Below are 12,435 nucleotides of genomic sequence, written 5' to 3'. Positions count from 1 at the left end.
AAAAAAAACGAAGCTGTGCCCGGGTCAGAGCGCATGAGCAGTAGAAGCCTGAGACGCTGTGGGGGTGGGTGGGCGGACGGGGGAAGTGGGGATGGGGGGGGACGAAGGGGTGGTGGTGGGGGGTGGGAGAGAGAGAGACCGCGTGCGGCAGGACCTGTCATCACTGACGTCGGGCCCGGCCGCAGGCCAATGAGCGATTTAGGCAATTGTTCCTCTCGGTGGGCCCGGGCTGCGGCCCCGAATCTCTATTCACTTCCTCACGCGCGCCCTGCTGCTGCCTCTGTAGTTTAGGAGATTTCACGTAGGCATTAAAGACCAAGAAAGAGAAAGGGGGTGGGGAAGCCCAAACCCAAAACTTAAGGGGGGGAAAAAACTTTGCAGAAGTTTTCTGTGGTTGTCATTTCCTCTCCCCACTGTCAGGTGACCGTGGCGTGAGCGGCCTGGCACAGGGAGCTTCGGGGAGCTCGGGCCGGTAGGCAGCAGGCCGCCCTCTCTCAGCCAAGTGGGACACTGAAATTAATATATGTGGCTGGGGCGGTACAGAACTATCACCACTTTCAATATCGCCACCTTCCACATCACCACTTCTATTACCTCCATTCCCTGTCAGGGCACCGTGCCCGGGAGCACACTGGGGTGTTCGTCGCCAAAGTGCATTTGGGGCGCAGGTCAGATCCCTTTGGAGCAGAGACCCCAGCAACCCACAGACTCAGCCCTTCGCTTCCTACTGCCCCTTCCACCTACCCCGCCGCCACCAACCCTCTCCAGCTCACGGTGCCGCAGGGGACTCAGCCCAAGAGCAACCCGGCCCAACGACGGCGGAAACGTTTGGCCTTGCTCTGTTCACCCAGTTCACTGCTGGCGCCGTTTGGCTCCCAGTCCTACCGCTGACGGCAGAGGCTGTGGTGTGGCTGGGCTGGGCCTGCCCCCCGGGGCCCTGGGAGTGCGCAGCCCACGCCACCCGTTCTCATGCGCGCTATTTGTCTCAACAACAGGTAGCAGCTCTGGACACCATGGCCCCCAGCTCGCCGCCGCCTCCAGCCCCTCGGTGTTCCCGGGCCTCCACGAGCAGCCTCCCCAGGCCTCCCCCAGCGGTCCTTTGAACGGACTCCTCCGTCTGGGGCTCCCCGGAGACATGTACGCGCGGCCAGAGCCTTTCGCGCCCGGGCCTGCGGCCCGCAGCGACGCCCTGGCAGCTGCCGCAGCCCTGCATGGCTACGGGGGCATGAACCTGACCGTGAACCTCGCTGCACCCCACGGTCCCGGCGCCTTTTTCCGCTACATGCGGCAGCCCATCAAACAGGAGCTCATCTGCAAGTGGCTGGCGGCTGACGGCCCCGCGTCCCCGCGCCTCTGTTCCAAAACTTTCAGCACCATGCACGAGCTGGTCACGCACGTCACCGTGGAGCACGTCGGCGGCCCGGAGCAGGCCAACCACATTTGCTTCTGGGAGGAGTGTCCGCGCCAGGGCAAGCCCTTCAAAGCCAAATACAAACTTGTAAATCACATCCGCGTGCACACGGGCGAGAAGCCCTTCCCCTGTCCTTTCTCGGGGTGTGGGAAGGTCTTTGCTAGATCAGAAAATCTCAAAATACACAAACGAACTCACACAGGTCAGTATTCGGCGCTGTCTCGTGCGGACCCTCTGGGGAAAGGGGACCTCGGGTCTGGATTTCCTCAAGTTCCAACTGGGCGGGCGGCGGGGGGAGGGGAGGAGGTATTTTGGTGGTGTTTCCATGAACCAAGGTCATAAAATATTAATTTTGCGCTTCTATTCTTAGAATTACAGAATTATCCGGAGGCTGTGTGTAGGGAGGATAGTGCGGGATTTCTGCTCTGGGGGACAAGGGTGAACGTGCCTGAGTCCCTGTGTGTGCTCTCTGCTTATGGAGTTTGATTTTAAGGTATTTAAAAACACCACTGTTTTCCCAAAGTCTTAAAGACATAGGAACAACTGTTTAACTTTTCCTGGTCTCTTTGGAGTTGTGTGGCAGAACTCTTCCACCCGTTAGCCTGATAATCTGACCCACCTGGACTGGGGGGTCAGCAGGCCCTCGGTGGTTTCTTTAGGATTTGGAGCTCTCATTGGCTTACTTTGGCCCTATTTTTGAGCCTTGCTGGCCTGACATTAGGGATGTTTGGCAAACCTCACTTTTACTTTAGCAGAGACCCAACGGGACCCATCCACCTTAAATGTCATTTACGGAGCTGTTAAACAAAATGGGACATGTGTCAACCACATCTGTTAGTTCTAGTTAACAGCAAAAAAGAAGTCTCACGCAAGAGCCTTTAAAGTTGAACTCCTCTGGCCAGAAGCATCTCTAATTAACGCAGTTACAAGGAGAAAGTTTTCACACTTTCAGAACAGCCTGTGAAGTTACATTAATTAGTTTAGCAGCCATTGTTTGTACTCTCCTTAACCAGAGTTTTCTCGCTTCCCTCCCTGGAAGTTTAAGAAGTCACCATCTTCTCCCCTCCCCCATTTTTGGGGCGGGAGAAGGGGACTAGTGGGGACAGGAAAAGATAAACTAAGTTCCAGCCTGGTGCCCCATTTCTCCTACTACTCGGCGTCTTGCCTACTCATCCTTATGCTTGCTGGAACATCAACAATTGTTAGAGTCAAAGAACTCCCCCAGGCTGGCACTGCTAAATCCCGCCTCCCCCCAGACCCTCCCTTCTAGGGGAAGGTCCAGGGCTGGGACACTGGCACACGCAGAAGCCAGACTAAAGTCCACTTTCAGTATTGTACTACTTTATTTCCGAGCTTGTCTGGAAGTGTACAGTTTCCCCAAGCTCTTTCTCGGGGTTTTCCCACTCTCTTGCATGCATCTCACCTACCCCCTCCGGAGTTTTATCCCCGAGGAAGGCGGATAGGTGAGATCTTGATCCTGGCTCACAGACTTGCTACTAGAGGAGCTGGCGGCGATACCCCGAGAGTAGATGCACAGTCTTGAGCTGAAGAAGGAACTCTTCTGAAATGACAGTTTTTATTTTTAAACAAACAAACAAACTTTTACTGCTGTTTGCCGGCCCACTGTTTGAAGTCTGTGAAGCAGAAAATGGTTAAATTCTTAACGCAATCGACCTACAGCAGAGAAGCAAGTTCACTTCAGTGCGCTGGGGTTGGCTTAGGTTTGGGTTTATTGAGGACAGAGTTCTGTGTGTTCTTTCCGCTCACGGTCCTGATTCATTACTGCTTGGGTTAAAAACAACAACAAAAATCTTCGGAGCCTTGAGTGCTCTGACGTTTCCCTCAAACCCCCCTCCTCAGTAATGAAAAGAGGAGGGGGGGGGGAAAACCTCAACAAAATGTTTCTCAAATGGCAATAGACCTCACTACAAATTATTCATGAAGACAGTTCTAGATTCAACAGGAAAATAATTGCCTTTTCAAATATTAATGGCGTTTCATTTCCTCGAGTCCCGGAAGCCGGAGGAGAAGCAGATTTCTCAGGAGTTGAGATTCTCCCTGATCTGAATCCCGGGCCTGGCTTTGGATGCGACTGTCCCTGCCGAAAGGTTTCACTTTGTGGCGGTCACAGCACAATGGTGCTGCAACGATGGTAGCGCGGGCCAGCCCCCGCACTCTGCTCAGACCCTGCCGGCTGATGTCCCCCTCCCAGGACCCCTCGGGTGGGAGCTCGCCCCAACTTCCCCATCGGCCGATAGAGTTAGGCTGGGGATCCGAGGTAGAGGAGAGACGGCGTCCGAGCGAAATCGGTGGGACAACCAAACCCAGCCACAAGTGCAAGAAAATGGCGCTGTCCCGGCTGTCCCGACGCTTCCGAACTTTCGTCAGGCGGGCCTGGCGCGGGGTCGGGGAGGAGGCCTTTCAGGGCTGCAGAGCCTCTGGGATGAGATTCCGGACATTTCACAGCGCAGCCCTGGGCCCACGCCTGGCCCAGCACTGCCTCTGCACCTTCACCCACCCACCCAGGGCGCAGCGCCGAGAGACGTGGGGAGGGTGAAGGACTAGAGGCAGTGCGTTGGCGGGGGAGGGGGTCTGGGGGGATGTCAAGCAAGGAGACCAGGGTGCCTCCTACAGCTCTGCAGGGAGCGGGGCGGGGGTGGGGGGGACGGGGGCGGCGCGGCCTCACCTGGCCTCCCAGGGGCCTGCGAACTTCCAGGCTGCCGGTATCGCCTCAGTGCCTTGCTTTTTTCTCCTCCGCTCCTCATCTAGAGCGAAATTATTGTTTCTTTTTTACGTTAATGTCCAACGAGGCGCTCAAGAGATGGGATAAGTGTGTGGCGGGAATTATTTCCGAGGGGAAGGGGGAACCAACCTCAAATTCCATCCCTCGTCTGCTTTCTCAGACAAAAATCTTGTTTTCTTTTGCAGGCCCAGAATTGCATGATTTTTTGTAGGTGATTTTTAGAAAGAAGGGAGGGAGGAAGGAAAGTTTTGGTTTTGTAGATGTTGGCAAGGATCAGAGGGGGAAAAAGGAGGGGCAAATAGGAACACTGATTTATTCTGCATCTTTCTCCCTGGTTTTCATAAAATGGTGCCAGTGTCACTCGAAATGGCAGGAGCCAGCACCTTCCTGAGCGAGAGCCCAGTGTACTAAACAATAACCCTGCAAGATGAGAACACAGAGGCCGGGCTGTGCCGGAGCCCCCGGCTCACAAGCCGTAGCCTGCGCGGAGGCGCGGATCGTGCGCAAACCTCTCCGCCTGAGCCTCCACAGGGCTCGGGAATAGGGGCTTTGTTTGTTCAAACCTGCCCCAAAGAGCCTGTCTTTCTTGGAAGCCGCGGGAGAAGCAACCACAAAGGCAACAGTCCTCCAGCCTTTCATGTCTTCCTCCTTAGCGAGACGCTAGTTATCTGTTTCCTTAACTCGGAGCGCCGCGCCGGACGGCAGCCATTTGTTCAAAGCGCCCAGATACCTTCTTCTCCCCTTTCTGCAGCATTTGTAGCTCCGGCAGGAACTTGGGCTTCCGGGTTTTCGGAGTCCTTTCATCTCCTGCACGCCAGCGAATCCACGCGGCGGTGAGCGCCGAACTGGGGCTCAGTCCGGCTAGTATTCTCACCCTAACGCGCGCTCGCGCCTTCCCTCGGCTCTACAGGGGATCGCAGCTACCAATCGAGCTCCTCGCGGGCCTACCCCAACCTCCCGCTTGCCCTCCGGTCTGCGAAGCCGGACCTGGCCTGATCAAAGCAGCTGGTCTCTTCCTGAAGCCGCAGCGCTCAAGGGCGCGACTGCGGTAGAGACCTCGGATCCCGTTCAGGTCTGGGCGGACCCTACCGCGCCAACCTCTTGGCTCAGGCATGTGAGGCCGGACAGCTGGGTGGGGGTGGTCTAGGGAGACCGGTCGACCTCGCAAGTGAGTTCGGACTGGGAGGGCCAGCTGCCCACTGCTGGGGCTCCGGGAAGCCGCCGGAGCAGCTTAATAAAATATTATTGCCGGCGCGCTTATCGGGAGGGGTCCCGGACGGTTTAGGCAAGATTTGAAGAATGCTGCTAAATGTTTGCCCTCAGGGGGTAGAAGAGAAGGGGGAGGAGGCTCCATTTCCTGTAAAAATCGCCTCTGGAGTGAATCATTGCTCAGAATACCTTTCCCTGCAGCATGAATTCACATAATGCACACGCCATGTGCATCGACTGCATATCCTTAAATTTTTTTACTGACGTTGGCGTTTGTACCAAACCAGCTTTAGGAAACAATTTGGGCCAGGATGGAGTGGGGGTGGGGGTGAACCGCTGGGTAGGGGATAGAGAGGTTTGGCTAAAGCAGTAACTTTAAATCCAGCAAACGTAAGCTCCTCGGTTAACTTCATTCTCCGGGCAGAGGTGCTTCTGACTCCAAGTGGAGAAAATTTGGAGGAAAATACCCGAATGCATCAGGATTTTCGAGGATAGAAACTCGACTAAGATGGAGTCAATGTCGCTCCTCCTCCGTACCCTCCCCCTAAGCCTAGGCGGGAGAAGGGGAGGGGTAGAGGCATGCAAGAGAGGGCGCCCGGGGCGCGCTCTCCGCGGAGAAGGGGGTGCCTGACTTAAGGCACCACGATATCTGAAAATCTTTTGTGATTCTTTTCTAGAAAATACAAGAGAAATGGGGGAGGGTAGCGAGAGCGAGCTGGGGAGAAGGTCCATCAACACTAATGTTTCTGTGTTGCCTCCGCCAGGCGAGAAGCCCTTCAGGTGCGAGTTCGAAGGCTGTGAGCGGCGCTTCGCTAACAGCAGCGACCGCAAGAAGCATTCGCACGTGCACACTAGTGACAAGCCGTACACGTGCAAGGTGCGCGGCTGCGACAAGTGCTACACGCACCCCAGCTCGCTGCGTAAGCACATGAAGGTGCATGGGCGCTCTCCTCCGCCGCCCAGCTCTGGCTACGATTCGGCTACACCATCTGCCCTCGTGTCGCCCTCTTCAGACTGCGGCCACGAGCCCCAGGTGGCCTCCTCGGCGGCGGCGGCGGCGCGTGGCGCCGACCTAAGTGAATGGTACGTGTGTCAGGGCTCGGGCCCCGTGGGGGCTGCCCCCGCCGCGCCCCCCAGTGCCGCACCACCACCTTGCCCTGCTGCCGCCGCCGCCGCCACCTCCGGTATTAGGGCTACTTCTGTGGTTGCTGCTTCAGCGTACACTGACTGCGAGTCTAGGCCGGGTTACTGAGGCATGAAGAGGGAAAGGGTGAGAAAGCAAGGAAGGAAACAAGGAAGGCAGGTAGGAAAGAAGGAAAGAAAGCCGTCCCACCACTAATAGTTGTTAGAGCTCATTGAATATAGTGATATAGTGTCCATTTTTTAAAAACATAAATATGGTCCCCATATCTATTCTACATTCACACCCAGCACCACCGCCCACGTGGCCCACAGGCCCTTATGACTGGGCAGCATAAAATCAGTGTTAGGAGTAAAGACAGACAGGAAGATGGGGAAAAAAAAATAGAAGAATTTATGTGCAATCCTGGCAACTGTAGGTAGCAAACATAAAGCCACAAACTCGCCGCGTAGTTCACAGAATGGGAAATATTTTCCTTGAAGACTGGGCCTCTCCCACCCCTATTCGTTCCCAGCTCCCAGTCCGCGCCTCTCACTCTTGCCTCTTTCCCCTCTCCCGTCGATCTCAACCTCGGAAGTTCAGATCCGGGAAAGTGGCTGGAGGAATTCCAGAGCCATTTTCTTGCCTCCCATTTCTTTCCTTTTTGCATCCCTACGCTCTCCCCTTCTCCAGCTATCCTTTGAAACACAAATACAGAAGTCCTAAATTTTCCAACCACCTCTATAAAGGAAATAAGCGGGGGTTCACTCCCTTCCCTGGGGGTAACATGCCCCCGCCCTCATGGACCTGCCGAAGCACGCAGATAAATGTTTGTCTGCCTGTCTGTCCACAGACTTGATATATACTATATGCTCAGGGTGAGGGATGAGTCCAAACAACAGGAAATACAGACAAAAGAGCGCTAGGGAGGCTTCAGGATTCAATGCCGTGAGGCCTCCCAGGCCCCTTTCCCACCCCCCACCCCCCACCCCTGCGGAGGCGCTGGCAGTGCAATCTTGAGGGTGCTTGGGCTCGGGGTGCGGAGCGAGCTGATGACGTCACTGAGTCGAGGCCTCCTTGGCGGAGGGACCCGACCTAGGAGGCAGTGCGTTGGTAAATCGCGTAATTTCTGTAATGGTCTTTGTCAAAAATCGCACAATGTTGGTCTATTTTAAAAAGGGGCGGGGTAATGAGAGATGATGTGGAGTAATAAATATTATAAAGGCAAGAACCGAATGAGGTCTAGATTGAACGTCTATTTGATATGCTGGGTATGAAGTCCTCAAAAAAAAGAACCAGATGTTGGGAGGTGGGGGCACGGAGAGGAAGGCCTTCGCTATTGTTGCCAACCAGGGAAAGAATCAGAGCCTGTTTCCCCTTCCCTCTGCAGGGGGAATAGGGCTGCCCCGAAATCCTAACTAAGATTTCAAGAAGAAAAAGAAAAGAAAAAAATAATAAAGCTTTGGTAGACCCATTCCAGTTTCCTAAGAATTTGTGTGTTGGGGGGAGGATCTTTCCCCTGGGGAGAACCTCCTGAGGAGCTCAATTTTAAAAGTTGAGCCCAGCAGCAAACAAGTCCTGGCCCTACCACTTTGCTGAACTTTCTTCTGCTCTCTCCTCCTTAGACACAGTTAAACAGTTCCCACTCATGCCCTGAATCCCCCAAAACTTATATCAATTAAAGTAATATTCTAACTTAAGTCGGACTGTTGCCCCAAATAAAAACCGCAGTCTTGCAAATACTACATCCTTAGTGTATCCATCATTGAGGAAGGGGGACTGCAATTCCCTTTCTTCCCTCCCCACAATAGGGCCCAGAGGCTGCCTAGCCCAGCCCGGGCAGTCGGCAGCAAACAACTCTTTCCCATAGTGAAACAGCAGCCCTACCGCCAAGGTGCAGAGGGCATCTGCGGAACTTGCTTCTTCTGCCTAACTTCTGCTGATGGCTGATGTTTAAAAAGTTCCCCTGCCTTAAATGGGACTCATTTTTTTTTCCTTTCCGTTTCTAGTCCCCTCCCCCGCGCATTTTGCTATCTACCCCAATCCAAAATAATGAAATAAAATAAAAATGTTTGGTCTGCCACTAATCGCCTTTAATTTTTCATTTGCTTGTTACAGATGTCCACCGCGTTGCTGGAAAGGTAATCTCGCTCCGCGCAGCTGAGCGCCCGCATCCCGCGCCTGCGACATCAAAGAACCCGCGCACAAAGCAGTGTTTCTTCGCCACGGTGCATCTTCATGGTAAGTTAGGATTTCTATGGCAATGGGCAAGTCGCACTGAAATCCTGAAAGGCCGAGCCTGGAGCCCGTCCAGGCTTTTCATTAAGGACATAATATTTACGTCTAACAGGCCTTTTTTCTTGTGTATACAAGTATATATTTTTGTTTGACGCGGACTAAATCATTTTCATTTAATTTCCGGTAAACAAAACCCACGCGAATGGGCACTTGTTCCCGATCATAATAAAAATGGATAATAATGTGAGGGAAGAAAAGGGCCGCTTGAATCGAAGCTCAGCCCCCTTTGTTTCTGCTTTCTGCGGTGATCAGAGGGCGCATTTGGGTTTGATGGCGAGTTTCTAAAGGCAAGGAAATGGTTTGTAAGAGGGGAAAGAAAAGGAGAAAGGTCTAATCAAGCTCGGGTTGTTCAAAGAGTTGGGTTTTGGGGTTGAAAGTGTGAGTTTGACGGTGCATCAGCATGCCGCGTTAGGCTCGCCATGGAAATGCGCGCGGGGAGCGGCCGCTTCAAAGGCGGCACACTTCACTGCAGACACTCTATTAAGATACATTTGCGCTGACCTTTGCTTTCACGCCATTTAATACTGTCACTGCGCTCTCCAGTATATACTTCCTCCCTAGGACCTGCCTCGCCCGCATTTAAGGGTTCACCCTGCGTCCTGATGTGGGAGGTTTTGGCGCAGGGGACGCTTTCAGGAAAGGGAGGAGCTGGACTCCTTGCATCTTGACTGCGTCCCAAAGAAGCTCCAGGGTCAGGAGCAAATGGTTTTAGGTTTACAAATGAGCATCCTCAGCTCGATTTTGTGCAAATCACCTCTCTGAATCTTGAGCAGGATAGAGGTGTGGATTTGATTGGGACTTGAAGGGAAGGGAGCCACCCTGGGGAAGTCTGGGGAGTTCAGACTGTGCCTTTGGGACATTTCCACTCTGGTTCCCAGCACCACCCTACTGCCCCTCCATCTCAGAAGTCTTTTGCAGCCCCCCAAACTTGTTTCTCCCTAAGGCAAGGTATCCTCAGGCCTGGATTTGTCCGGGATGCGAACTCAAGAGCCCAAGGCCAAGGGGATGTGGGGAAGATGGCAGGAAAGTTAGAAGTCCATGTTCCCTTAATTGTCTTGTTGTTTATTTTATCCAAGTACCCCAGTGAATAGGGGAAAAATAAACACGGTGGAAAAAAAATCAAACAGTGGAGTCTTCTTTAGTGCCAGTCCTTGTGGTTGAATAAAAAGGATGGTCCGCTTTCTATTGAGCTGAGAAATCTTTGAAGTGGGAGTTATTATCTGAGACATTCTTGCTTGTCGTCCTAACAACGCTGATGAAACGTAAAAGGTTCTTTGTCAGCGATTTGTTCTCCTCTCTGTCAAACTCCCTCTGCCCAGTTAGTTTCAAGCCGTTTCTAAAGAGATAAAATCAAACTTCTTTTTAAAAAATATGCATATGCTACACCAATAGATAACTTTAGGACTAAGTCTTGCTAAGATAAAAAACAAAAGCAATGCCTAGACATCAGGGTCAGGGCCTAGATTGGTGAAATGTGCAGATTTCGGGGGGCCCTTGGCACAAACTCTGAAACATGGGGTGCAGAGAGTGTGCAGTCAGAGTGTACATACTCTAAATCCATAGGATCCATAATTGCACATCTGCTTCTTCTGCTCTGCCCTGCGTTTAGCCCAAGTTGGGTTACCTAGATGAGCTTCCTTTGAGAGACTCCTTGGGATCACAATATTTTTGCCCAAGATCCTTGGAACTAAAGGCTGCAGCCAAGTGATTGTTAATATTTCTCGCTCCTTCAAAGCCACTTCTGCTAAAAATAGACCCATTGTGTGTTTCTTCCCACTAGCAGCAATCAGCAAGCCCTTTCTGCCATTAATAGGAAGGAAAGTGGCTTGAAGGAAAGAGACATTTTAATAATTTCCTGTTTTCTTCAGAATCTTGGCAACTGTAGTCCAGAAAGTTTGATCTACAACATAGTGACCCAAAATGCATGCAAATGATCATCCTTCCCCCCATTCACATGTACAGTTATTCATTTTATATTGTGCCCAAGAAAGAAACTTTCACCCTGTTCAGGTTTCCCCAAACCTCCTGTTGTGGTTTCAAAGGTGGTTTAAATAAACAAGGATGTGCTGATCCCCCCTACCCTGTGTGTGCTGAGTAAATGGTTTGTAAAGAAGTTTCTCCAAGCTGTAACCCATGCTGTTATTATAGTTGCTGCAAAATGTTGTCTCTTATATCGATTTTATTTGTTTACTGGAGGTCTCCATATGTTTGTTTATATTGCTAATTTATGGGAAATGTAATGATTGCAATGAATGTGAATTATACAGATAGGCAAACGTTTTGTAATCATAATTCACACGCAGAAAAAAGCCTGAATGAAACCTTAGACTATGTGGTAGCCTCTCTAATCATACTGTTTGTGATTTATCATCCATTCCCTTAGCATCAGTTAAATTATGAACTAACTTGAAAGACAAAATAAGTTGTTATGTATTTGACTGAAAGTGATTGTTGAACGAAAAACAAAGTTGAAAGCCACAGCTTAATCTTGTTGTAAACATGTAAATGTAAATGAATTAAATCTGTGATTCTTCTTCCCTCCAAAGGCCTTTATGTACATGGAGCTCCACTTTACTATTTTCGTTGGAAATAAATGACGTGATGATTCCTTTCCTCTTTTGAATCTGAGTGTCCTGTTATTGCTTCTTCATCCTGGGAGAGATTGGGGGGCCTGCAGCAGCCTCCAGTCTCTCCTCAGTCTTTCTTTACTGCTTCATAAAAACATCTCTCAGGTCTAGTCATTAGGAACAACAAAATGGAAGAGCCCTCCAAAGCTGCCATCTTTCATCGTGGGAGAGACCTCCCTCGTCCCAATTTCACTCCAATGACACTGACATCATCAACCGATTTACATTACATTTGGGGAAAGGGTGAAAGGATACTCTTGGCGTCTGCCAGGAAAGGCTGTCTTCTCATGTCTGTCCCTGGGCAGGACGTGCCCTTTCACAAACCACCTCTGAATTCCCAGAGAAAATCCTGGTAGTTGGCGGGAATCAAAACAAAGAAAGAAAAAGGGCGAGTTGGCTTCAAGCCCTGGCTAAACTCTAGTGGAGTGTCAGGCAGAGTTGCCCGCAGGGATCTTCCTAGTTGGATCCTGGATCCCTCCGGAATTAGCGGCTGCTCAGGCCTCAAGGTTCCAAAGCCTTAAGACTGGAAGGCTACAGCCCACATGACACTTCCCTGGACCCTGACTGGGATCTTTGGTGGGTTTTTCCTTGTGATGAGTGCGTCCTCTTATCTTGTCACGCTACTGGGGAACTTATTTCAAATGAGTCAGAATCACCTGATCACCAGAGCCAACTTTCTGACTTCACTGCTGTCACTGAGCCTAAAGAGGCCCTCGTCTCTTCTTTTACCCCCGCGCGTACTGCGCAGGTGCTGTATCAGACAATTCGCCTGGCCCCTTTTCAACTCCCGAGAAGTTGGTTCCAGTAGGTCTGGCTGCGGCGGGGAGCTGGACGGAATGGGAGGACAGTGGCTCCTGGGGTGGGGATGCTAGGTCTCCTTAGAGAACACCTTGAAGACCCAGGTCATAGGGCAAGGACTGCAGTCTTGGAGAAAATATTGGGGGAAAGGACCCCAGCGCTCAAAGGCACAAGGGTGAGGCGCAGGTATAAAAAACGAGGCCATGAGGGGAAACCAAGACCTGTCGAT

The 12,435-nt window shown here is 51.7% G+C and overlaps 1 protein-coding gene across 1 annotated transcript; it reads left to right on the top strand.

Annotated features, from left to right (window-relative positions):
• The first annotated feature begins 369 nt into the window (after positions 1–369).
• Positions 370–9,891, top strand: ZIC4 (Zic family member 4). Its single transcript, XM_045556080.1, has 3 exons — positions 370–1,613; positions 6,128–6,446; positions 8,602–9,891. Coding segments are annotated over exons 1-3 (1,410 nt in total). The 5' UTR covers positions 370–523; the 3' UTR covers positions 8,603–9,891.
• Positions 9,892–12,435: the final 2,544 nt, after the last annotated feature.

Source organism: Lemur catta, chromosome 1 (genome assembly GCF_020740605.2).
Source record: "Lemur catta isolate mLemCat1 chromosome 1, mLemCat1.pri, whole genome shotgun sequence".
Taxonomy (NCBI): domain Eukaryota; kingdom Metazoa; phylum Chordata; class Mammalia; order Primates; family Lemuridae; genus Lemur; species Lemur catta.
This window is presented reverse-complemented; position numbering and strand designations above follow the sequence as displayed.